The 26,871-nt window shown below is 42.2% G+C and overlaps 1 protein-coding gene across 3 annotated transcripts; it reads right to left on the bottom strand.

Annotated features, from left to right (window-relative positions):
- On the bottom strand, positions 1-26,422 carry CAPRIN1 (cell cycle associated protein 1). 3 transcript variants are annotated; one of them, XM_053979509.1, is made up of 19 exons: positions 26,206-26,422; positions 25,700-25,905; positions 17,337-17,399; positions 16,070-16,156; positions 14,269-14,507; positions 14,073-14,155; positions 12,871-13,008; positions 12,243-12,295; positions 12,071-12,157; positions 7,543-7,698; positions 7,347-7,455; positions 6,855-6,916; positions 5,379-5,489; positions 4,707-4,856; positions 4,399-4,549; positions 3,520-3,714; positions 2,428-2,528; positions 1,961-2,024; positions 1-1,284 (listed from the first exon to the last, which is right to left on the bottom strand). In XM_053979509.1, exons 2-19 carry the CDS (start codon positions 25,901-25,903, stop codon positions 1,220-1,222), a joined length of 2,118 nt encoding a protein of 705 aa, XP_053835484.1. In that variant the 5' UTR covers positions 25,904-25,905; positions 26,206-26,422; the 3' UTR covers positions 1-1,219. The 3 variants fall into 3 exon arrangements, with proteins under 3 accessions (XP_053835484.1, XP_053835486.1, XP_053835485.1); XM_053979511.1 differs by lacking the exon at positions 5,379-5,489; XM_053979510.1 differs by lacking the exon at positions 26,206-26,422 and having other exon boundaries at positions 25,700-25,998.
- Positions 26,423-26,871: the final 449 nt, after the last annotated feature.

Here is a 26,871-nt window from a genome sequence, read left to right as displayed (position 1 = left end):
CAATTTTTATAAACATGTTTTATTTATCTTGCTTATACCATTAGAACTGTAACTGCTGGCTGTCATTTCCCTGAAAAGGGGAAATCAACTCAAACACAGACTGGTGCTTTTCAAAAGACAGCAATTGGAAGGGCAGCAGCAGCGGGCATTTGAGATTTCTTAAAACCTTCAAGGCTGCAGGAAAGACAAAAGGACATGTGACCAAAAGTGTTATGATTATCCATTAGGGATTTCCATCAGTACCGGCATCAGTTATTTAGGTGATAATACAGCAAGGTCAAGTATTAGTGACAGACAATGTGCAAGTCATAAGGAATGATAGAGAATACCAATCCTTACAAAAGTCATTGCTATCAAAGAAACTTAAAAGTGTTTCAAAGAGATATCTAAATACTTCACATCAAATATACAGTGGCCATCCAGATTATAGCTCAGGATTTGTTGCAAAATTTTGTCCAAGTGCCAAATCAAAGCCTTTTTTTTTGGTTTTTTTTGTTTTTCATCTTGTCTCCTAAAAAAAATTAATTACACAGTTACATTAGCAGTTATGCAAGCGCTCTTAACTCCATAGCCACAGGAATCAGGGCCCTGGTGATGAGGAGTGCTGCAGCTAAGGGTGCCTCTTCTTTATCACAAACTGCCTCTAAGCCCACCTGTCTATTCAGGGCAATTGCATCACTACACATCTTGAACTGTTCAGTGCTTCAATTTACTAAGAAAAAGCTGAAATGCAGTTGTTCTACCAAGCCACACTTCACCTTTTCCATCCTTTCATGGGAACATTTAAGATTTTTTAACTGCCACCACAGTAAATATTTATGAATTTGCAGATTTTATCTGAATTTTGTTAAATCACTTTTAAATGTCAGAAGTGAGTCTTTGCTTTTTCCTGCCACTTCAGTTAACCATGGAGATTGGATCACCCTGAAAATTGCCTTTTTTGCTTTATTCTTAGCAAAGGTGAGGAATCTGAATCTCATGTGCAAGGCTCAAGATGATGCTTAGGACAGAACATGCAGAGTAAACGTTGTTTCGTTCCTTTCAATATCCAGGGAATATAAAGCTGGCAATTGTAGTCCTGTCATTATGGGTAATGAAAATAGTCCCTTTACAACAAACTTCCTGTAAGGGAGAACAAATAGATAATAACTCTTCTGGTAACATGTATTGTACACTGGCCAGCGTGTTTTTGGCGTTGAACGGAATCCTGTGAACGTGTTTAATTCACTTGCTGAGCGTTCATCTGAGGCATCCCTCTGTTTGGTCTGGGGGGCCCTCCACGACCTAGAAAACACAAAAAGGGGTTGAATTCTGCAGGAAATCTGGTTAGTTTCAAAGTAGTCCTAAATCTTCTGGTCTGAACTCAGTCAGACTTTGCTGTGCTTCCTAAAACATGCTCTCAGCTTCACCACAGCCCAGTGTTGCACTGAACTCCAGAGGCCTCAGCTCCACACCTCAGGGCTTTCAGGACCAAGGCAGGGACAGACGCCTTCAACACTGAACTCCCACGTGGGGTTTCACAGATGCAGGGCACAGCCTTGAGCTGCCCTCACAGCAATGTCTGTACTGAGACAGAACAGTCTCATCATCAAAAATGTACTAAGAAAAAGACCTGAGGAAATGTGATGAAAATAGAATTTAGAAGCTTAACTATAGCCTCATTATCTCTGTCAGGTTTGTTTCCCAAGGCTTTCAATAATAAAAGACAGTGAAGTAAGTTCTACTATATCTGAATGTCAACAGCAATTGCTGTTTTAGCTTCTTTTCCAAGAATTCCTCATTTAACAGCCAACTTAACTTCCACCACCAGTTCACAGGATCCCAATAATTCAAGTCAGCTTATTCTTAACTGTGAGCTGCTGGGTAAGGAGTGTGGTTGCTTTTTAAGTGCAGAACTTTAAAAGTTGGCTCAGAAACTTCCACTCAAGCTAAACCAATTATTCCCTACTCAGGAGATTACCTCTAGGAGCTCCCCGAGGTCCACTTTGTCCAGAGCCACGTTTGAAATTTTGTTGATATCCATCCTAAAGCAAAGAAATTTAGAAAGTTACAATATAAAACCTGGGCATTCTGTTATTAATTGCCAGCAAAATAAGGACCTTTTAGAACAATGTGCACTGACAAAACACCTGTAACTTCAACATGCAACATTTTATTAGTAAAAAATAATCTTTAAAAAATAAATTCTTACTTCCACTAGTTCCTAGCAGCTGTAATAAAATGTGCAGTGACAAATGCTCTCTCCAGTTACAGGATGTGTTGCTCAATATAACTAAGAAATATAAATAGATACATTTAGTGTTCAACTTTTCCAAACTACACAGGGGTAGTTTGTCTTCCTGAGCAATAAAGTAAGTCCCAGAGGAAGATGTCACTAACAGCTCTGAGTGCATTTGACAGGTATTTCCCTCCCCACAGGTAGCTTACCCTCTGGTAGTTTGAGTAATCCCGAGGAGCATTGAACTGGGCCTGTGTGTAGCCACTGTTTGGAGTGTTGGAAAAGGACGGACGGTAGCCATCGTATCCCCCTACGGAACAGGGCACAAGTCTTTCACTTGAAAATCCAAGCGGCACTTAATACTTGACCTGCTACTATAGAAAGAAAAGCAGCAACAGCATTTTACCTAAACCTTAAAAAAATCCCATCCCTTTAGCAAGGGCTGTTTACCTGCAAGTGAAGCAAATGTCTCCAACATCAGAGCTAATATATCACAAGAAGTGAGAATGAACATCTGGTAAGGACTGGGAGGAGGCAGATTTCAGTGCATTTCTCAGAGTAACCCAAGGTTTGTTTTACAGAACATTCAGTTCTGAGCTAAACATGATCCTAGGTAGGCTCTAGATGTCCCAGCTGTGATTACTGTATTCACACTCCAATCAGCTGTATTTTTATTGCACACGTTTCTTCTCTACTCCCCAGCCACAAGAGGGGAAGAGAACATGGAAGTCAGTACCTGAGTCCCTAAGTAATCCCAGAACACCTGACAAGGAAATCTCTGTCCTATTCTAACATAAACCTTTTTGTAACACTGACAGCCACACGTGTAAGGTCCAGGAATCATAAACATTCTCTTATCTATCCAGAACTACACTATCATTCTTCCACTCCTGTTAATTCCCTTGGTCTAGTGACTTTTCAACTCTTGTGCTCCTGTACTTCTACATAAGCCAGCCTATTCTCATTCTGATGAAACACAGAACTACAAAATACACTGTGGAAACACTAAGCATTTTTGAAATACCAACTTGCATCCAAATTCCTTGCTTGATGGGCGGGTATTTCTGCATTTGCTTATATTTGCAGTAGATGCTTACTATTGTATTGGAATGGAGTCCAAACACACACTTAAATTTTAAGTGACTTATCTACAACCAGTAAGACTTTTACTACAAGTTTTGCTGTCTCACAGGGCTGCTACCCCAGTCTCCCAACAGCAGATCAGTTTAACACTTGCTCTCCTGAGCCGGTGTTCCCCCCAGGGTCAAGCAGAGCTCAGAGGGCCCTGCAGAGCTGCTCACCTCTGAATCCGTTTGCTGGGCCCCTGTAACCGTTCATGAGGCCCCGGGCCCCGCGGGATCCCCCCCGGGACACGCCCCGGCTGTTGTAGTAAGGCTGGCTGTTCCTGGGAAATCCAGTGCTCTGCTGGGGTGGCTGCTGGTGATTTCCTGCCACTTGGTGACTCTGGTCCGGGGAACCGTGGTAGGTACCAACCACTGCAGGGGAATTGAGGGGAAAAAGAAGTAGAAAAGTCTGGATTTCTTTATGTTCCCATGTATCTCTCTTTAAACCCAACATTCTGTTACAGAGGAAAAGGATGAGGCTCCTTCTCCTTGTTCCATACATCCAGTACTTGTTAGCACTTAAGTGGAAAGTGAAACAGTGCTGAGAGAAAAACAGCTCTGGACGTAGACTTTTATTGTTTTAAGTTGCTAACCCGGAAAGCATTTTGCCTGCTGAACTCAAATAATTTATCATTTATTTCAGCACAAGATTCCAGGCCTTTGAGACCTTACATCAACTTTGAGAAGAAATCCGTATTTGCTCTCATTTCTGGCTTACTATTTCCTTTACAGAATGTCACCTCAAATTGCACTGTTTTTTAAAAGCAACCTTAGCATCAGCAGAGCCAGTACTTCACTCTAGTGCTTGCATCTTCAGAATAATCCTGTTCATTTTTCTTTTTTTTTTTTAACCCATATAAACCCAGTCAAGTGGCTTAACAGCTGAAGTAATATACTGAATTTCACTCCCTGTTGGATATTCAAACCCAGACATAGTAACAAAATCTGGTACTGCTCAGGGGAAAGGTCTGCAAGGGAACCTGTGACGTATTTTGCTCCATCATCTAGGACTTCACAGACTTATCACCTGCTCTACCAAGGCTACTAGAACTTTACCTGTCTGGAGTTGTTCTTGCTGGAGATCTGATTGTTCTACTTGGTGAGGTTGATTGGAGAAACTCTGGTTGTAACTGGCCTGGTACTGGTTTTGCTGCTTAAGGGTTTCTGGCTCATTCACAGGAGGAACAGGTGCATTCATGTTGAATACCTGTAAAAGCAGAAATTCAGTTTTACAGCTCTGTAAAGAAGCATCAAAATCTCAGAAATGTGAATAACCAAGGACTATCATATGTAGCTGCATGACTGATTCTACCATAAGGAATGAGCACCAAGCCAAAGGCATCCAGGACTGATTTCCTACTCACTGTTTGCATGGATTGGAATGGAGCTGCATTGACATTGATTCCGCTGCTATGCAAAGGCTTGCTGGATCCAGCCTGGAACACCTGTGGCTGGGATGCAGTGGGAAGTGATGATGAGGATGGGGTCTGGTCTGCATTCAGGGACATGGAAGCCTAATAATTAAAACAAACAACATATTAGCAGCTTTTGAGGTACCAAAAATTTAACTTCAAAAACTTTGCTTAAAAAAGAATGGCAATGCCTCAGCTTCACCTCTACTAATGACTGTTTTCTGCTTCAGCTCAACAGCCTAATTCACAGCAGCATAATGAGAGGAAAAACCTAACCATCTTCTCCCTCATTAACTTGAAAGACAACTAGAAAAATCTAGAGGGGGGGAAATGAAGAAGTTTCCAGGCTAACTGCTGTGAAAAAATAAATCCCATTTCCTAAGCCAACAACACTGATGCTCCCATGGTGATGTTGGCATGCTGCATCCAACTAAACAAACAAGCTTCCAAATGAAAAGTCTTGCTATGGAGGTCTTACTGGTCACAGGCTCAGAATTTTGAAATTAAAGGGAACTGAAGCACCCCTATCAACTAAAAATAACGTTATTTATGAAGAAACATAGACTAACATTTGATGCCACCTGCAATCAAGAGTTCTTCCCACCCCTGTGAAACCTGACTTGCCTGAATCTGGTCAATTGATTCTTTCTGTGGCCGTTGCTCTGCTGTGTGAGAAGGCTGATACATGGGTTGGGAAGCTGTATATCCCTCACTTGTAGAAGAAACCAAGGGAACCTGACAAAATAAACCCCAAAGCCCCCAAAAGTCAGCTGACGCTCACGCAGAGTTTTGTAAAATGTATCAGAGAACTCTGGAGTGGATGGTACTCTCTAGTCTGTGAGCCAGCACGTCTTCAAATCAGTACAAATTAGTTACTTTTTAACCACCAACATTCTAACACCACACAGCTCCAAGCTCAAACACAAGTGGACAAGGGCTGGCTTCCAATGGCCTGAATTTTACATTTTACAAGCTCTGCTCCCACACAGAGAATCCAGGGAAAAGTCCAGCCAGCAAAGCAGAGCACCTTGCATTAAAGGCTGTACTGGGGAGTTTAAGAGGCAATGGATAACAACTGATGAGGGTGTTCACATCACACTGGAATGTTCCAAAACCAAGAGTAAGTTTAGCTACTGTGCTTGCAAGATCCTCGAGATAATCACTGGCAGCACTGGTTGAGGTAAGGGAAATAAGAAAAAAAAAATCCATTGGATTAAGTCAGGCATCACCTAACAGCAAAATATAAACTAGTGCAGGGAAAAAAAACCCTCTGCCCAAAAAAAACCCCAGTCTACTCCTACAAGACAACAAAACTGTGGAGAGCACCAGCACTCAGGAGGTACATACAGAGGAAACTCAAGAAGTAATTCCCTTGCTCCTGTTTCTTTATAAATAAGTGACTTAAACCTTGCAGACCTAATCTGGACAAGCCAAAGGAAGCAATTTATCCTGCCTGTACTGTGAGATCCATCATCTATCCAGATTTTTTTTTTGGTTTGCAAATACCTACAGGGATCAGACCCATTACTGAGACCAGCAGAGTCCTCAGAGATGCCACACATGCTTAATAAAAAAATCTTTAATCACCAGAAAACTGAAACATCTTAACAAGGAAGTGACTCCTTCATTTATGCAGTGCAGAAGCAAGTTTAGGAGATCCCACTTAAAGCTCAACTGGAAACAGCATTCAACTCACGCTGACTGCTCTACAACTCCAGGGTAAAATCCCAATCCAAGCAAGTGGGAACAATCAAACAGAACACAAACTCTATATAATTAATGCATGAGATCCACTTGTGCCCTGACACTCACTTGAACAGACACAGGCTGCCCTGTAACCAAGAGGATTTGGCATATCTGTTACAAATAAGTAACCAACTACCTGCTTCCCACTACTGGAAATGTGCAATGTCTGCAGAGACTAAAACTAGGAACTAGTAATGCTTGTCAGCAACAATGGAGATCACCAATTTCCCAATACTGGAACTTCAGCTTTTTCTTAAGAGATTCTCATGTAGTTAGGAAATAAATCCTTTTGTAACTCCAATTTAGGCCTAATATCAAACTCAAATCCAAACCAGAATTTACGAAACATTTTACCTGTGTAGCTTCTGGTTGCACAGGAACTTGGGTAGGCTGGGCAAGTCTTGACTCAGCATGAACTGGGGGAAAATAATTTCACTTATTACATAGTAAAATCAAACCTTTTAGAGAATAGCATTATTACCTGCTCTGAGCACTTATGTGAAAGCTGATCATCATGAAGATGATGAAGCCTTAAGCATGGCAAAGCTATACTCAAATTACCAGCTCCTGTTTCCATGCAAAGAACATTTTTTCTAGTTGTCCAAAATAATCCAAAGCAAAACTAAAGAAGCTTTAAATGTTCCATATTTCCAAGCAAAATCTATAAGCAACTGAGAACTGGAAGTCTAGAAACAGTACAATCACATTTCTGAGAAAAACACACTATAGCAGGATTGTACTATTACTTGTGGTGGCCTTTTTATTATGCAGCAGCAACTGAAGCATTTCTAAGAGATGACTTGCAGGCTTTGCCAGTATTTCTCTTTAGGATTTACCATTACAAACCTGGAGGGCAAACCATTTGGGGCATGTCCAAACTCTGTGCTGGGTTCATGGGCTGTGCAGATACAATGGCAGGATCAAGCGTTTGGTTCTCAAATTCCAGCATTGAGTCCTGTGGAGGAAAAAAATAAAAAAATACTAAAAATCAGATCCACACTGCTGTGGGTTAAAGAGATGAATGTTTAGAGCACAGCAGTACCTGCATGAAGTTGTAGGGGCCCTGCATCTGTGCCATGAGGTCCTGTACTCGCTGTCTCCTGACCAGGGGGTCTGCCTGAGCCACAGCAGTGAGCGCGTGAGGTTCCGGGACGGGAGGAGACGTCGCCTGTGTCTGTTGCTGCAGGGAATTTACAACCTAACAAGAGACAACAACCAACTGCAATTTCAGCTCAAGGCAGCACTGCACTCAAGTGACTCAGGAGTTCTTGCATTTCTGGCTATTGCCTAACTGGCTATGGATGATGGAATTGCTGCAGTGGTGTTGAAGGACAGTATTACATCCTAGACAGGTCAGTACTGTGGCCAGCTACTCATCTGAGCACTCACAGGATTACAGAGCTCACATTCTGCTCTTTTTTCTCTCCATCTACTCTTTTCCTCATAAAAAAAGTATTTGTTCAATAGTACAAGGAGTTTTTTAGAGCAGGATTTGAGGCAGCAATTTATCACCAATTGGCAATTTCAAGGTAGTAGGGGAAGAGTAATTTTCAGAAATATGCACAAATGGGGAACAATTCTTTTCTCATAGCTTTTTGGTAAATATAAGTGGAGTTAGATTTTTTTGGTCCTTCTTAAGACTTCATAGTGCTAAATCTTCATAGCTACTGTTATCCTAGCTCCCCGATTTACTGTCTCAGGAACAGCATTGCATGACAAGGATTGCTAGACAGCACCGTGAGGGAACACCAGAAGCCCAGAAGCAGAAGCACAGATCAATGAAGGCAAGAAAGCTCAGATTTACCAGGCATATCCCAAAGTGGCAAACATCAACAAAGGAACAAGCTGCAATGGGCCTTCAGGTAGCACCTGATTAGACAACAGAGCAACCAGCAAAGCTGGACATGGGCACCTCAAACATCCACCAGCAAATAGTTAGAAAACAGATAGTGACAAAGATAGTTGAGCTGCACTTTGATGGCCCTAACCAGTCCCTCACCTGCTCTTTAGGCAGCTCCTGCAATCCACAAGTGCCATTTTCAATGTCAACAAATGCCCTTTAAAATATCATTGTCTCTTATCATTACTTCTCTAATTCAATGAGCTTCTAACATTGCTAACATTCCAGATAAACAGCTAAGTCTTAAAACTTAGTTTACACAGGATATAAATTAGCATACAGGCCCCTGAAAGTTCAAAATATTTATGTAAAATACCTGATTTCTTATTAGAACTGCAGAAGACAGATTTCTGCATGCACTCATGACAATTCACAAACCAGTCCTATAACAAAGGTCTGAACTTCAAGCCTCACACTGCCACTATCCACCCTCAAAGCCTGCACATTTCTTTTTAATTTCTCCAAGAAACCTACAGCATCTTCCAGCATTCCTACTGCCTGCCCAGATTTCCAAATCTTGTTTGTCCATAGCATTCTGCACATGCAGTTGCCTCACCAAGTTCAATGGCTTGTTCCTTGAGCAAATCCCAAACAGGAAATCTGAATAAAACTAAAAGCTAACTACAACCGACAGTCCTCTTTGAGATCCACTTCAGACTCAGATCACCACTGATTGCAAACCACAGAGAGGCAATTTGACAATTCCCATGAAAAAAACACCCTGAGGCAATCCACACCGGAAACCAAGCACAACCCTGGTCTATCAAACAGTCCCTGAATTTCACATTATAGACTGTTTCCAAATTAAGAATTAAGCCCTGTGAGTAGAAAAAATTATCTAGAGCACATATATAGACCTTTTGCACATGACAAAGTTTAAAAGTTGAAGAAAAAATGCAAGCCAGATCATCAGGTGAAATTTGAGTGGTAAAACCAGCAGCTACTCATCTCCTGCATAATTCTTAGCAAAAGTACTCTCAGTTATTTGAGCACTACCATTCAACTTATGGAGTCCAAGTCATTCACAACAATTCAGTATCTTCAAGACAAAAAGAAGAGTTGATAGAAGCATCAAGAACCCACAACAATGACAAAAATATCCAATGTTTTCCTTTTCCATAAATAATACAGCAGTAACTTCAGATGGTATTTCATATTTTACATTATCATTTCCAATACTCCTTTTTGGATGTCAAAAGGAACAGTTTAGGACCTATTCCTTCAGCCTTATTAGCACTACCAGGTACTCTGACCAAGTACAACCACAGTAGGGTGAAACAACTGAACAAATTTCAAGTTGTGTGAGGTAAGTTAACCTTGTCAGCACACAGAGCTGCCAGACACAATGCAGGGAGACTGACAGGGGACAGGGAAAAAAGAGAAGGAAAGGTAAAACCACAAGTTTAATGACACCACAAACCAACAGAATGAACTTGTATTTTGTCAGTCTCAGAACAGTTTTCAATTCTACTCAAAATCCATCCAACCAAAGTTCCACAATCTAAGACACAGAGAACTTTGTGTACAACCAGAGTCAGGCATTAATTACAGAAGCAGCAGTTAAAAAAAATGAAACCCCACAAAACAACAATAAAAAACCTCCATAAATACTATTACAAATAAAGGACATCTTCACCAAAATTAGAACATCATATAATCCAAATACACTTGGAAAATTCACAAGCAAATTATATAGTTTAAAACTGATGGAAGGAACTGATTATTTAGCTTAAAACTGATGTAAAAAAAATCCTTGTGAAGACAGCATTACTTTTAATCTAGAAACACACCACAGAAATCCTGACTGTATCACATCTACTCGAGGGTTACTGAAAAAGAGAGGAGTTGATGATATCCTCCCCCTTAGTGAACAATTACAGAGATCTTCTGAGCACATGTTCTCTTTCAGATTTCAAAATTCACAGCTATCAGTGTACATTCTGTGTCATGATCTTACCAAAGCACAATTCAGCTGCATTCACCTGAGAAAGGAGCTAGTGGTGCCAGGAAGAGTAATTTTACAGGCAGATATCCTCAATTTCCCTTTCTTGTGTTATAGCTGAGAAAATAAAGTTCTTTATTATGAAGAAACAGGCTTCAACTTTAATTTTTTTCTAAATTATTCCCTTCTACCATGTCCAAGACATTGGGACAGAAAGGGCAATTGAAATACAGATTCTTAGTATTGTCCTAAGAAAACAAAGCTGATCCAATTCCAGATTCAGCTGACTAGGAAACTATGAGATTCTGAAATCTGTCTGATACCAAACTACAGCCTGAATTATGTCTTCATCCACACTCCTTATATTAAGAACTACAGAGAACTGAACCACTCTGGACACCTGGTAGAAACACAGATATAAAATGGGTATAACTGAAGCCAATAAATCATTAATTTTAAAATACTGTGCCTTCTAAGAGTACTCCAACCAAGCATGACTTTAATGTGTGGGTTTGGAGGGTTTCTTCAGTTTGTGAAGATAATTCTTAAAACACATTCGGTAGCGGCAGTAGCAGTGATAATTTAATGGTTTTTAAAGTAAGTAAATAACATACTGTGACAAGGAACTACCAAACTCCTTCACATACATGGCAAAGCTGTCTACTCAGCTTTAGAAGTCTCACACTCATCCTCAGTATTATTAAATCTCTTAGTGGTCTTCAGCACTTCAAAATAGGAATTTCAGCCAGACTCAATGTAAAACCAGCCAGATTAGTTTATCAGATCAAAACAGCTGCTCTATTTTTTCAGCACTTCACAGGATGAAGAACACTTAATCCACTCCTACACTTAAAAACAGCCAAAGGCACCAAGAAAGTCTGAACAACTGACCTGCAATTTGCTGCTGCAGAAGGCTAAAATAATAAAAAACTAACTCTCCAGCACCTGAAAGAAGCTGCTCATACTTGTTTTTACCAGACAGACACAACTCAAGCTCCAATGTACCAAATGGGGGGCTTGTCCTTTCCCATACACGAGGACCACAAATTCCAGTGCAATAAAATCATGGACTTGTACATATAGCAAAGCCTGAGTGTAAATCCCCAAACTAGGAATGGATCCCAACACCAGTGCACCACAAACAGCACAAGTGAACAGCCACTCAAGTGCAAAGGAGTAACAAGTGAGATACTTGAAGAGCTGTAGTTCTGGGAAACAGAGACGTACATACATACAAGCATATTTTAACATCAAATGAGGCCATAAGCAATCTGGAGTAGGTATTAGTTGAGTTACTCATTTTCAGCTCCCTCTCCAGGGACCTGTGCTTAATGAAAGCACAACTACACCACACTGTCAGTAGCTGGGCAGATAAACTTTCAAGTTCTACATTTGCAGCTAAGTTCTCCAAAAAGAAAAAAGACTTTAAAAAGTCTTTAAAGTCTTCTTAAGCATAAGACTTTTAAGCCCTGTTTTCCCAAGTAAGCCACTAATGAAGAAAAGCAAGTTCTCTGCACACTTAGACTAAACAGGTTTTATTTCTTTTAATTTTAGGTACTCCTGAGCTAGGTATGCAATTAAAGAATTGAGTAGCGAGTCCAAGTCTACTTAAATAAATGTGTTCTTTTATATACTGGGGGAGAAGGGATGCAATACTAACACCTATCATGAATTGTGAGCCAGCAGAAACAGGGATTGCAATTTTACCTGCAGTACACAAGATCTTACCTCAACCGTTTCAACTGTCCACTCATCTACCTGTTCCTTCTCACTACTGCTGAACTGAGTCTCTGCCATGAATTGTCTGTTTACATACTAAAATAAAAATAAGAAAGGGTATGAAAGTAAAAGTAAGTGGCATTGAAGGTATACAAAATGACAGTGTTTCAGTGAATAATACCTCAGTTGATTCAACTTCAGCTGGTTCAGTAAATTCTTCTGCTGGATCGGGTTCTGCAAGAAAAATAAACAAACCATTTATGTGGGAAAAAGCCAAATTAAAAAAAACCCAAACAACAACAATAAAGACCCCAACCATCCTCATGTTATAGACCTAGAAGATACAAAGTTAGATGAGAAAATCATGCCTCAGAATAAAGAAGCAAAAAAAAAAAAAAAAAAAAAGGCGTTAACAGAGAATTAGTAATAACAAATATCCTCAGAGCTTTGAAATAAAAAGAAAAAAAAAACCCCACATTAAATTCTTGCTAGGGAGAGTTATGTTCAGCTATGCCTTCTCCACAAAAAAGGAAAAAGGTCCTGAGTCGTCTTAAAATTGGATACAATATTCCCAAGTTTCTTAAGTATGCAATCACATTGTCTGCTTCAGAAACTGCTCCCTTCTAATTCAGTTTAAACTGGTGGGAACCACTGAAAAGTGGGAAAAGCCTCAGGCAGCCAGAACTTTCATCTTGGATGGTTTCAGTGCTAGAGATGAACACTGCATTTGCAACTTAATCACTGAGGACTGCAGAGACAAGACCGAACAACACAAATGTGTCAGTCACAAGGCATTTTCCCCTTCTCACCAGCCTCTGCTGCAGTGTCTTCTACTGCAGGTGCAGGTGCTGCCTCCTCTTCCTCACATAGCCCATTCTGGTGGTTGTGGGTGCTGTCAAAGTAACTGGTCTGAAGAATCCGTTCAACAATCTCCTTCAGTGCTTTATCTGGGAAAACGGAAGAGAGAAACATCAGCATTACCTCAGTCCTCATTATCTTTTTCTTCCTTCCTTCACAATGATTGTATATACATTTTATGACCCTTTTGCTGGGAAGATGTTGCTGCTCCAAGCCAGTCCATGAGCACTACTGGTCCAGGATTTCTTCTCTTACTGGGTCACATTCAATAAATGCATAAATAACCCACTGTCATTCAGAAAAATCTGAAGGGCAAGAAGGATCTTTAGAATACATGTAACTCTTAAGAAGCTCTGTGAAGCACCTCACAGTGAGGTCAAGTCTATGAATTTAATTACTAGACTTTTATTCCCGTTACTTAAAACCATTACTATAAGACAATTTCTTCCAAAACAACTAACTGTCAATAAAAATAAATCTACACAGGGACACAGGTACAGGTGTGTACACAGGTACACGCATGATTCATGAGGGTTCTTCCCCTGAGGTGAAGTGGCTCAGAAGAGCATTTGTAAGCAAAAAACACATGCCCTCAGTGCCTCAGATGAATGCTGGGGCACTTTAATCCAAAAGACATCAGCCCCATTGGCAAAGCCTAGGCCAGGCATTTGGGAAGAATGTGGGAATCATTTCCAAAAAAACCAGCCTGGCTGGCATGGTCACACCCTGATCTGCAGTTTATCAATGAAAACAGTGCAAAACCACAACACTTTTTGCAGGAGCTAAGTGGGAGAGAACATCCCACTAAGGAAGGCCATGTCAGTGTATGTATTACGCTGTCACCTTGTTCACACCCAGGTTTGCAGAAAACACAGAACTGTTACTGAGCACCACCAGCAGCAAAGTACTGCTGAAATAGCAGGAACAGACTGAGCTTCAGTACTGAGTAATGCTGAGCCAGTATAAAAAAATACACCACAGACTGAGTACAAACTTCACAAGTCACTGTTGCAGTCCAGCTAAGAGCTGAGAAAAAGTAGTTCCTCTAAGACCTCAGAGATAATTGACTACCCAAGTTCTCTTCTATCAGATGTGTGTTTTAGTTCAGGCACAAATTTAGTGTGCTGTCTCTTCATGCAGAGACTGTACTTACAGGTTGTTCCACAAACTGGTTTTTCCTTCCCTTCCAGTAAGTCCCACAGGTGAACAGATGCTTGCTCATACTGCTCATTCAACCTTAAAAATTAATTAATAAGAGTTAATTTCTTACTGAGTCTTTAAATTACCATACTAAATACACTGTTAACTGACTGACAATTAGAAAGAGGAGCACTTTGCTGTAACCCTACCTCATGTTCATGTCTCGTTCAGGGTAAACCAGCTTATAAAACTCATCCAGCATTGTCAGTTCCTCCTCTGTCAGCACTGGCACCCCGTTGGATCCTTGTTTGAGGTCGCTGCGCACTTCATCATCACCCAACTTCTCCAGAATGAACTGTAGCTCCAGCACAGTCTTTAAACGCTTCTGCTCGGCCTCCTCTCGCATCAGCTGCTCCCTACGAGCTGTCTTCTTTATTGTTTTCTGGATCTGGAAGGGACCCAAGGGAAAAACAGTCTGGAAATGTCTTTAATTGCTAAGAAAAGGTACAGAGGAAGGCAAAGGAAAAGCCTAAGTGTTGAGTTCTTCCATTTGCAAAGGCTTGGGTTATCCAGATTTATCACACTGGCCACACAGAGAGCAGGAACAGAGAGGTTATTCACCATATCCCATGAGAGTAGGAAGCATTCATTGGATCTACCAGGAGATCAGCTTAAAACAGATAAATAAAAGTACTGTTTTTTCACGCACCACAAGAGGGAACTCACGGAATGTTTTGCCATGAAAGGCTGGGGAGATAGACAAGATCAGCAAGTCCAAAAAAGGATTTCAACAAATTCTTGGACATGAGATCCCCAGTCCACATCCCAGAGAAGAAGCATGTGCATCCACTGCAGTATTCCCAGTGCGAGGAGCATGGATGCAGGGAGGGAGAGGATGACACATCATCAGCAGCCTTGTGCTCTGCACTGAACCTTCCACAAGGTCTAAATGCAGCACCACTCTGAACCTACAGGATGTTTCTTCCACTCTTCATCTTAATCCAAGCATCCAGCATCCCAAATTCAGCAGGAAATGTAATATTCTCTTCCAAAAAATCTATTGTGATGGTAACTTTCCCACTTGAAACATCCAAATTTTGGATTTATAAATCAAAGACGTATCTTAAAATCAACTAACTGCAGTCAGGAAAAGCTACAACCAAGTTTGAAAGCAGAGCACCAATCTGGTACTCCTGCATTCACTGGCTTGTCTTAGCAGTCAGCTGACCAGGGAAACACTTCAGAACAGACTTATCCAGAAAAGGACGTTCTCCATCACTAACATTCCATAAACACAGATGGAACTGTGATGCCAGAAAATAGGGAAACGAGTTGGCTTAGTCCTACAAATTAATTTACAGCCACAGCCTATGTAGAAAGTAGTTTATAAAACAAAGATGCTGCTGCTCTTCAAATTATCCCAGCCTGTTCACAAGCTAACTACACTCCTTAGAGCAGTCAGCTGTATTAACATCCACTCAATCAATTCCTCCAAGGCTGCTGCTCTTTCCAGAACTCCCAAATTTTTAGAATTTAATTCCTGATTACAGTATTATTCTGCATCTTTGATAAAACACCAATCCAAAAGATTACCTATTTCACAGTATCCAGTTAATTCACCCTTTACAAAAACAATATTGTCCCATAATGTAGTTTCAGATTGTATTACCAAGAAATGAAAACCCTATGAAATCCGTTTAAGAAAATGTTACCAATGGCAGCAAGTGACCATCTTTAATGTTGCATGGCAGATCTGGTTCAGTGATCAGTATTTTCAACACTTGTGTTGTGTCAGAAAATTACATTGTTCTTGTTTCCATACATTTATGTAGTACATCAGAAATTCTTCAGAAAACCTGACATTAACTAATATTAAAAACTAGAAGAAAACAGTCAAACATCGAATAAATCAATGGCAATTCATCCTTGTAAACAGAGGTGACTACTGCCTCAGTGGAAGAGTTTAAAGTGTCTGGATAACCCACATGGCAATGCTTGATCTTTACTTACATCTTGGCTCAGAGCCATAAAACTCCTCTGCAGTTCCTTAGCAAATTCCAGATTATTTGTCACTTCCTGGTATTTTGACACCGCATCCTTAAAAAAACCCAGAAAGACCACAAATGTAAACCATCAGCAACAGAACAGAATGTATACTTCCAACAAATAAATTCCCATATTTTTTAGTTCTGAAGTGAGACACAGGATCCCTGATTGGGACTGCAACTATGTTAAGGCAAATTTAGATTTTCACTGCCTCAGATATCAAAGACTTGTGTATGTCCTTGGGGCCTCCAGTTTCTTTAGATCTGCTAAACATACATAGAAATATGCCTTTATGTGCTCACATGGATGATGGACTGGTTTCATGTTTGGCTGCAGCCAGTTCCTGACAAAAACTAACAAACAACTGGGAGAATGAGGGAGAAGAACAATCTGGCAACTCAAAACTTCTCAAGAGTTTGAGAATTAATGCATTGTTATGTGAAATCAGAATATACAGAGCATAATAGCCCCTTCTCCAGAAATCTTTGCTTTTGCTATCTTCATAAACCTAATACTCTGATCTGCACCAAAGCAAACTAAATTCCTCAACCCATTTGGTATTACTGAGAAATTACATCAAATCAGGGGGATATGGCTGAGACATTTACATTCCTGCTGTGACAAAATGATGCATTTCTCCAAACCAAGATTATTTTTATCAAGCCTGGTAGTCAGGCTTCATAAAAACCATGAGCTTCCCTCCTCAACATGATGTCAGTTCTCTATAGTGGTTTATCTTCACAACAGGCCATTACAAAATAACAGTACACAGATCTCTGATATTTCAGTTTTCAGCTGGCACAGAACTACCAAAATGAAGATTAAATCATCCAAGAAATCAAGGGAAGCACTTCATTCTTTTAAGTGTCAACAGCTACATTAGTTGGAGGGAACATTTTTGTCCCTTCACTTTCTCAGTGTTAAAAATCATCAACAAAACGCTGTTGATTCTAGACTAGGAAGATTAATTGTTAAGGATTCGACTTCACATAAGACTGAGCATCTGGTAATTTCGTGAAGTATCAATGTCCATGTTTGCACCATACAACTGAATTTAAATTGATACTTGCTTTTTATTTACAACTGCAAAACTGCTGCTGAATCAATTTCTGCAATAACCTACTTTAAGAACCAGCCCCAAAAAGGAGATAGGCAGGAAAAACTCATCACCACAAAGATAACAAAACAATTTAGCAGAGATCTGGTTAGGATTTTTTTTAGTTGTTTTTACCAGTTGATCTTGATTCAGACGTTCTCCCTTGTTCATTCGTTCCTGGTAATCATCAAGTTTGCTCTGAAACAAAAGAAAAATGCTGTTACGAAGAGGCAAAAATCAGTTTAAAGTTTTTTTCTACTTGTGCTAACAAAACTATGCACTGTAATATTAACACTACACAGACTGTACCACGTTACACAAGAACATAACTGTCCTGCAGAAAGTGTACATGAGAAAAACTGTCTTCTGGGTTAAAACCCAAGTATTTTCCCAAGAGGTAAATATTTTTATCTTGTTTATTTGGCTATTACAGTATCTTCATGGCTAGTTGGAATTTCCACAGAAATTCACATTCCTCCTAAGGGAACAAGCACTCTCAATGCACAGGTCCTTCAGTCCAAACACCAGAGAGCTGAACTGAGGGCTGAGGTAGAGCTTATCACAATTTTATCACTACAATACCAAATATCTGACTGCAAACCCCCACTGTCAATGCTATTAAGATTCAGAACTGTAATTCTCTCTAGCTCTATCACTTAAGATAGTTGTAAAGAATTTTAAACAGTTTCTAATCCTCTGTGCAAGAATGCCCACCAACACAATTCATATTAATAGCTCTAAAATAGTTTTTGTTCAAGGGCATTAGGATGCTTTTTCCACAGGAAGAAATTGAAAAAAGAATCATTAGGCTACTTTTCAGCAGGATCAGTTTGCTCATCTGGTTAAACAGAAACCACACAGAAGAGTGGCATCAGCCAAAAGCAGGTAAAACTCCTGTGTGCCCCAGTGACAGATTTTACAGGCTAACTACAAAGGGTCTGCAAAAGGAAGCAAAGCCCCTAAGGATAACACACCTAATTATTATGCTGTTTTCACCATTTCTGTATTATCACAAATTACTGTATTTTCAATGAATTTGCCATTATGCAATTAAAAAAGTTATTAAAACAAATCCTTAACAATTATCTTCCCAATCTAGGATGACAAAACACAAGAAGCAGGAGAACACTTAATTCTGAATGTCAAAGAATCAAAACCCTGATGCCACCACTGTCTCAGGGTTTACATTTGCCACTGAGTGATACCTTGTTTGGTTGCTGTTGCTCTTCATTTCAGACCTTTTAGTTAAAACACTTTACTGGTATTTTTCTAGTTAATTCAACTTCTATGCTCAGTCTCAAACTTTTGGAAAGATCAAAGTCTGTGGAACAGTTTATCAAGCAAGCTCCTCTTCTGAAGTATTTGATGCCCATCATTATTTCCTGAAACCCAATCACCCTTATGAGGCTTGGTCGTTTTGATGTCATTTTTGGTGCTGGATCTTTTCAAGTCCTCCAGGTCAGATAGAACATTTAACTACTTCACCTTCCAGTGTATCAGAGCCATCAATGACCTAGGCAAAGTCAAAGCAAGAACTTGCAGAGCTCCAAAAATATATTACTGGGAGTTTCACGCTGGGGACAAACTACATGGTAACAGTTGTTAAATGCAGCAGCCACAGTTCAGAACAGATCAAAAAAGCAGCCCTGGAGAGCATTTGGCACACTGCAAATCTATCTCAACAGGAAGTAAGGTCAGGTTACTCTTCTCCATCCTGATCTCAGAGCAGATGATGACACGCTTGGACAATCACAGGACAGTCTCTTGATTTGGGAGAGTGTGGCTGAGCTGTGCAGCCGAAAGGGAGGTAAAAGAACTGAACCACTGCAGTGCCCCAGTGCATAGCCAGGTGAACCCACACCTCTGATGGCTGAAATCCTAAAGCAAAGGGGCTTTGCAGACAAGCACATTTCAAAGGAAGTTCCTACTTGCTCAAATCACTGGCCCCCCTGCTGCAGATTACAATTCCCTTGGTCACCCTGATGCAATTGTTTGTGAGGCTGCTCAGTAAATAGACTGCAAACAAGAGCCAGCTTGAACAGGGTCTACAAAAATATACTAAAACAAATTCTGTGATCCAGTTTCCAACACAAACCCATAAACAACAACAGTGAAACAAAATGGGTGGAATGCTGTAATCCAGAACACTACTCTGTTTGACTTTGCTGAAAAAAACATATATTGCAAAATTACACTGTGAAACACTCATAGAATCCATTTTGGTGGCTGAGGGCATAAGGGAGGGAAGAGGCAAAAATACTCTAAATAACTACAATTTTTTCTGTATACTTTTTCCATGCATGGTTGGTCCTTTCAGATTAAGCTATTGTAGTAACATACTGAGCAATGCACAAGGTTTTTCTTGAATGGTCAAATACTCTTAGGTCTAATGTAAATGCTTTGCTTATTTTTATTGAACTAAAAAAACAAGGGTAATGTGTCTCTTTCTGTTAGGAATAGAAGAAAAGTTACTTGTCTTCATATTTACTTCTTACAAAATATTCCTGTTGGGAAGGTAAAAACAGAGGAAGGAAAGCCCTGTCAGCTGCAATGCAGAGGACAAGCCAATGTGCATTTAGTTAAATGTTACCACAAAGATTCTGACTGCCAAGTAAGCATTTTTCTATTATTGCAAAGACACTTGTAAGATCCAAAGCTGCATTACACAGAAATATTAAGTCAAATGCCTTCCTTTTTAATCTGCACTGTCAACTAACAGCAGTCCAAGAGCAGCATTAGAGCTGTAAAATAAGAGCTGCAGTGAAATTCCTGCTCAAGAACCTACTGCACTGCCTGCAAGAGGGGAAGACTCTTCATCTTACCTCTTCTTACACTTCACCCTCACTCCTCAGACAGAGATCTCTGAGCATGAAAACCAAACCAGCAGGAAAAAAAAAAATCATCCAGTGGCAAAGTGAGCACATGAATTGTGTATTGAATAGCTCATGAGTCAGCAGCTCCCAGCTCTGCAGGCAGCAAGCCACTCTGCTTCAGCTTTTTCCACTGGGATACCTGAAGTATTTTGGAGTTTCCTGGGGAAAAAGCACCACTAACAGGCTCTTGGGACTGTGGTGCTCATTGCTTAAGTATGCCCTGGATTTTACTTTAATAGGAATCCAAAACTGAGTTACTTTATTGCACTAATAGACAATTCTCTTCACATCCTCTGAATTGTCCCCAAAACATCATCCTGAAGTGGAAACAAAATCTGCAGTTACCTGGCATTACCCTCCAAACCTGCCTGACCACTGAACCACCACTTCAAGTGCTGTGCTGCAAACTGGATCACTGGAATCATCAGATTAAAAATAACCCTCAAAAAAGGGGGTCAGGAGCAGGAGGGAGGCTCTATATTTAACCAGATAATTTCAGTGCTATGGTTCTGCCAATTACAGCAGCACAAGTGTGGACAACAAGCTGCAAGGGGACAAGGTAGCCTCTGCCAACAGCTGGAGTAAGTCTTTAGTAATTCAAATTCTACTACAAGGTAAGAAAAGATGGAAAGGACATTCTAAATTTGTCTCCTGAGGTATCTCAAAAACTGAATTAATGTTTTTGACAGCACAAAAGCAATTACGATAATCCAAAATTTAAAACAGCTGTGTAATACAGGTTGCACTGAAGCCAAACAAATGCCTAATAAAGCTAAAAATTAGAAGTTTATTAACCTGTTTTACATCTCTGCATTATAATTTGTCTGTCCCCCACCATCACCTCCACACTTATTCATGACTTTGCAGCTAAAACTGCCCAGAAATGACCAAAAAACCCCACAAACCAAAACCTGTCTTCTATTTTCTCAAAAAATCTAGAAAAAAATCAAAAAGGTAAAACACTTAGCAAGGAAGTTGAGAACCTCTCAAAACCCACCAGTGCTGAGAAGCTGTTTCAGTCCTGAGTTAGAACCAGGAAGATGGAAGGACACAATAACAATACTCCAGAACACAAAGCATTTACAGGTCTTCTGTTTAAACTGAATTGTTTTTTTGAGTAGCAGTAGTAGATATTCTGGTGGGTGCATTTTTCCCCACAGTCTGGGAAGTTTGATGATTTAGAAAAAAATATCTGCATAATTTATTAGTTTTTAAACAAAGGACAAGAACACATCAATTCTGAGACTGCAGTTTCATGATCAGTTAACTCCAGAGGCCGAAAAAGCTTTCAGTAACCAGAGTTAAGTCACAGAAGAGTGGAACCCCAAGTTTTGGTGACTGCAAAGATGCTCTTTCTAAATCACCACCATAGAGGATTTCCTATAGAAACACTCAGAATTTACAGAGAAGTTGACTACATTTTGCTCTACACAGAATTTTTGTTCCAAAAAGTTACTTTTACAAGTGAATTCTAGAACACAAATGTGTCTCTCTCAACACATTCTGTGTGTCTTTTTCTTCAAACAAAAACCATGATCCAAACCCCAAAGCAGCATCTGAAAAACTGAAACTAGAAGATGTTTCACAGCTCCTTGGATTCATCATGCATCTAGTTAACTGAACTTACTGTGAGACAATCCCCATTCTACAATAACCAGTTAAAACCAAATCAGACCAGCCTGAAACCTCAAAGCACCAACCACCACAAGATTTCACATATAAACTGTTCGGGTTTTCAGACCTGAAGCTTGATATCCAAAATTCCTACTAAGAGAGGTTTCAAAGAAAAATTCAGGCTTATAATACACTGCCTGAAATGAATTTTACTATTTGCTCCATGTTAAATCTCCAAAGATTAATTTCAAACCAAACCTCCCAAAGATATGTTCTGGAGCCACTCACAATGGCCCAAATCATGGACAAGTGGCCACATCCAAGTGGCCCAAAGCATGGACAAAAGCACTGAGAGAGCTGCTACCAATGGGTAGCTTCAAACTGCCTGCTACCAGAATAGAAAACTGATCCCAGCTGGGAAATCCAACATCTTACTGAACCAAGTCACATCAACTTCAAATGTCCACCTGCTGCTCTGTGAGAGTTCTTGTGCAGCAAGGACAGCAGCACCTGTGAACTGCTCATTTTGCACCCCAGCCAGGGTTACACTCAGGAGGAAACTCAGACAAGCTGATAAAGTGACAGCAGCTCAAGTTACCAGGCACAGGGAATATGTGCCATCTTTCCAGCTCCAGACACCAAGCTCACATCAAGCTTTAAGCTCACATGTTAGTTACCCTGTGAACATCTACCCATCCCCTAATTCATGTGTTAGCAAATTAATTATTTTGCCCCTTTGGCAGGACATTTGTTTGATGAACTGTTCTTACATGGCTCATGCCCTATTACACAAGATGAAAGCAGAAACAACTGGGTTTTCTTCATTCAGCCCTGAAACAAAAGCAGAGTTTGAGCTACATTCAATCGGCTTAAAACTTGGAAAGGATGTCCTCGAGATGGGGAGAAGGAGAAACTGAAGGTGAAATATTTTCTCCCAGGGAACGTGGACAGCTGGCAGGATTCTAACCCCAGACACCTGACAAACACTTGGAGGAGTCCAGGCAACTTCTAAATGAACTAAGCTTGTCAACATAAACTCGAGCTGAACATCTGAAAATACCCCTTTAATTACCCCCTTCCATGCACACACAAATATCTTGTCATCTAAGAACAGAGGACAGCATTCCTATCTTTTTCAAATACAAAGAGATGAGGGGAACACAGACGTTTTCAGGCCATGTTTTCACATTCATTTCTGTATAGCAATTCAATTTATCCCAGTCTCTTTTAACAAAAGAAATACTCATTCTTTCAAAGGAGGTCACATTTAGGTAAAGAAAATGAAAGTGTAACTAATAATCCAGTGGTTTTAGTTTATACAGAAACATTCAAAATAGTATAGACCAGAATTACAAATATTATTTCAATTTGTATTTTGGTAGTCACATTATTTTATCCTCTGTGTTTAGAGGTAAACATGACAAACTTCACTTCAAAAATTCAAATTTCTTTAGGAAGAGTGACCTTTCTTCTACTAAAAGCTGCACAGTCCTTTTATTTAAAACCTAAGATGGTACCTCTTCCAGAGCAGTAATTTTTCATCCTTCAAAAATGTGTGTCTAAGTATTTATTTGTTCATTCTGTGACACAAAGCTCTGAAAATCATCTCTACTGGCCTTCGTTAGCAGCTGCTGACAAAGAGAGGATTAACTGTCCAACTGAGCACAAGTTCCCAGTGAGATTTACTGCATTTCTCACCCACTCCTGTCTGTGTAGTTTCCAGAACAATTTTACTTTCTGGATGGTTGGAAAAATTAAAAATATATTCTTGTCCAAAGATGCAAAATACAAGGAAATCCTGATGTGTACAATGAGCTTTGTTTTAAGACACAAAGCATGTGCTGCTCTCTTTATTAAAGGACATTATTTACTACAGAACTCTTGGCTCCCCCACCAAGGGAGAAGCTCAAGGCCACAAATGAGTTCCTCTGCTTTAATACACCAAAACCCATTTCTCTCATGACTTTTGTAGTGCTTATGAGTCCTCCTTCAGGAAGTTCCAGAACTTCAGCCCATTAAGACTTAGGAATCTTTGAACTTTAATTCATCAGTGAGAGAACACAGAGCTTTTCCTTTTTAAGCCCCAGCACCTGCCTGTTCTTTAAACCCACACTGCCCAGCACAGAGTATTCAAAAAATAAATGCTTTCAATAATTTTCATGGAACCTCTACCAACAAAAGCCATGTCCAGAAAAAAAAAAAAAAAAAAGGGTACTTTGTCCCCTCTACTCACTTGGTAAAATGCTAAAACTCCACTCAAATAGAATGGAATGGCTAAGGCAAGTGTAAATTATTTAAAGGTAAATAAAAACACTGCTCCCAAGGACCCTCACACCAGTAACACTATTTTATCCTCTTGATTACTCCCAAGTACAGAACAGGTCAGAACGTTCACTTGCTAAATTTGGTTTTTAAAATACATGCTTTTAACATAATAAAAAATATTTCCAGAGGATTTTTGTGTATGTTGGGTACAACAGTTAATTTTCAAACATTTTTTTTTGTATTGGAAGAACCAGAGACAGAAAGATCTGCTCTCTTTCTCGAGCTGAGGATCAGTATTGGTTGTGCAGATATTCCTGTGTATTAATGCACAGGAATGTATATATAACTTAATGTATTAAGTTTAAGACAGACATCTTGTCCCTTCTACACACAATAGACAGAGAGGAAAAGCTCCTCTGATTCTAAAACTTACCTAAAATGTCCTGGCTTGCTGCTTTTTGCCATGTCATTTCTAAAAACCAGGAAAATCCCACACCCAGTTTTGAAGTGGGAAGCTACACTGTGCACAGGGTATTTATACAGTGCATTATTGATACACAGTCTATTATTTATAGGTAAAGCACAGCTTCTCTCCTTTACAACCCACCTGTACAGACTAATTTACTGGGAATACTTCCACGCTATACAATATGGAATACTATGAAAAATATCAAAAGTGACAGTTAAAAAAAGAACAGTTATTGTGCTTTTCACCTCTAAAAAGAATAAAAGATTTAGGGCTCTAGCACAAATGTTTTTTTTTTTTTTGTAATTTTAGCTTGGCACTGTGGCGTTTTGAGGCAAGTCTTGAGGCTATGTATTAGGTCTTTTTCTGATGGACGCCTCGTGCTCTGGAGGTTGTAAAGCCCTGCGAAGCTCATTTAATCTGCCACCACCAAGAGGGTGCAAAACACGCCACAAGTAACCACGACAGCATTTTGCTCTTGTGCCACAACTCGAACCGTCCAAGCACCAGGGACTGAGTAGCTGCTCTTTCTAAAAATAACCCGTGAAAGGCCGCTTCCAGCTGGGCTCAGGCTCCCAAAGAGTTGAGCTTAGGGCGATGGAAAGCGAGCGGTGACACTGGGGCGGGGTGGGGTGGCCCCGGCTTTGTGCGGGCGGCACAATGAGCTCCGCCGGGGAGGCCGGGCCGCCGCCATGTTACAGCTCCGCGTCCATGTGCCCGGCACCGGGGGCACCGCAGCCTCTGCCCGCCCGCTCCGCCGGCCACGGGCACCGGGCGCGCTCTGGCCGCCGCACGGAGCGGGGATGCGGGGAGCCGAGCCCCGGGATGGCGCGGCTGGGAAAGGCCCCGCCGCGGGGAACAAAAGGCGGAAGGAGGGGGAAGGGGAAGGGAGCGGCGCCGCCGAGGGGGCTCCGGGCAGCCGGGGCGAAGGGGGGTCGGCAGCCGCGACCCCTCCGGGCTCTGCTCCGCGAGCCGGGGGGAAACGGGGCCGGGTCCCGGGGCGGCGGGAGGGCGGCCAGGGATGGGGCAGGGGGACCCCGGGAGGGGAAGGGGACAGGCCGGGGGAGCGGCGCTCGCCCTTCTGGAACCTTCCAGCAGGCGGCCTCTGGGGGCCACACCGGGAACAACCCGGGAGGGCTCGGCGGAGGGCCCGGCACAAGGGAGCGGAAGGGAAACAGGCCGGACGGGCTCGGGGACAGGGGCGGCCGAAGGCGGAGGACAAGGCGGGTGGGCACCCGGGGTGGGCTGGGGGGGGGGTCCTGAGGGGACGTGGGGATCACCTTCTTCTTCTCCAGGTTGCGCAGCTTCTTATCGATCACCCCCAGGATCTGCTTCATGGCCTCGGTCTGCACCGTGGTGATGTTCACACCCGCCGCCGCCTGCGGGGCGGCCGCCGCCGGGGCAACCTCGCTGCCCGGTCCCGCTTTGCCGGTGCTGCTGCCTGTGGTGCTGCTCGCCATGGTGCTGTTGGTAGCCGAGGGCATTTCTGCGAAGGAGGGAGGGAGGGCGGGAGAGAGACAAGAGAGCGGAGAGAGCGGCGGGCGCGTCACGGGGGGAGCGCGGACGGCGGGGACGCGCACGCGGCCGCGCGCGCACGAGCCGCACCTGCCCCGGCGCGCGCGCGCCCCCCCCCCCCAACCCGCCCCTCCCTCGGCGCGCGCGGGGCGGCGGTCACGTGACGGCGCGGGGCGGCCGCCTCGCGCCCAACGGTCATTTTCCCTCCACGCTCCCCTTCCCCCCCCCGCCCCGCTCGGGGTGTCCGGAGGGGCCTTGCCTCCCTCCTCACCCTGTGCGCCACTGAGCCCGGGGGGGACACGCTGCGCTCTCTCTCGCTCGGTAGGAATGGCCGCCTCAGCCACGCTCCAGCCCCGCCGCCCGCGCTGCTCCTGCTACCACGGGAGAGAGAGAGAGAGGGAGGGAGAGAGGGAGGGAGGGAGAGGCAGCGGCGGCGCGCACGCCGGCGCGTAGAGGCGAGGCGGCACGGGAGCGCGCGGGGTCCTGGCCGGTCCGCGGGTGCCCGCGGAGAACGCCTGAGCCCGCGGCGGCAGCTGCTGCGCTGCCCGTGCGGGGGAGGCGCGGCGCGGCGGGTCCTCCAGGCGCGCGGCGGGCGGCTCGGCGCCAGACACAATAGCGGGGCGTCCCTCAGCGCCTGCCGGCCCCGCCGCCTCCCCTTCCCGGCACAAACGGGCTCCCAACGCCTTTCTGTGCCCTGCGGCGAGACCCCAAACCGTGCGGGAGCGTCACGGCTGTAACTGAGCCCTAAGAGCCGCAGCTCAGTCGCCGGGAACAGTTGCTTCATCTGTCAGGCTGGGATTTGCGTCTCCAGATATATCCCTGTATATCCCTACGGTCCCCACGTAATGCGTTTGATTTTAGTCCTCCACGTTTCAGTCACCAAAAGCTGCCACCACTCAGTAAACCTTTACTTCTATGCTAGCAATTTAGTTTTTCA

This window comes from Vidua macroura, chromosome 6, assembly GCF_024509145.1.
Source record: "Vidua macroura isolate BioBank_ID:100142 chromosome 6, ASM2450914v1, whole genome shotgun sequence".
In the NCBI taxonomy this organism is placed as follows: Eukaryota; Metazoa; Chordata; class Aves; order Passeriformes; family Viduidae; genus Vidua; species Vidua macroura.
Note: the sequence above shows the minus strand (reverse complement) of the source record. Positions and strands in the feature narration are given on the sequence as shown.

Excerpts from the sequence above, each read along its gene's own strand:
- CAPRIN1 (XM_053979509.1), bottom strand. The coding sequence starts at position 25,903 with ATGCCCTCGGCTACCAACAGCACCATGGCGAGCAGCACCACAGGCAGC. Across the intron at positions 14,156-14,268 it reads GAACGAGACATGAACATGAG|GTTGAATGAGCAGTATGAGC; the intron begins GTAGGGTTACAG and ends TTAATTTTTAAG. Across the intron at positions 1,285-1,960 it reads ACCTCGGGGAGCTCCTAGAG|GTCGTGGAGGGCCCCCCAGA; the intron begins GTAATCTCCTGA and ends TGTGTTTTCTAG.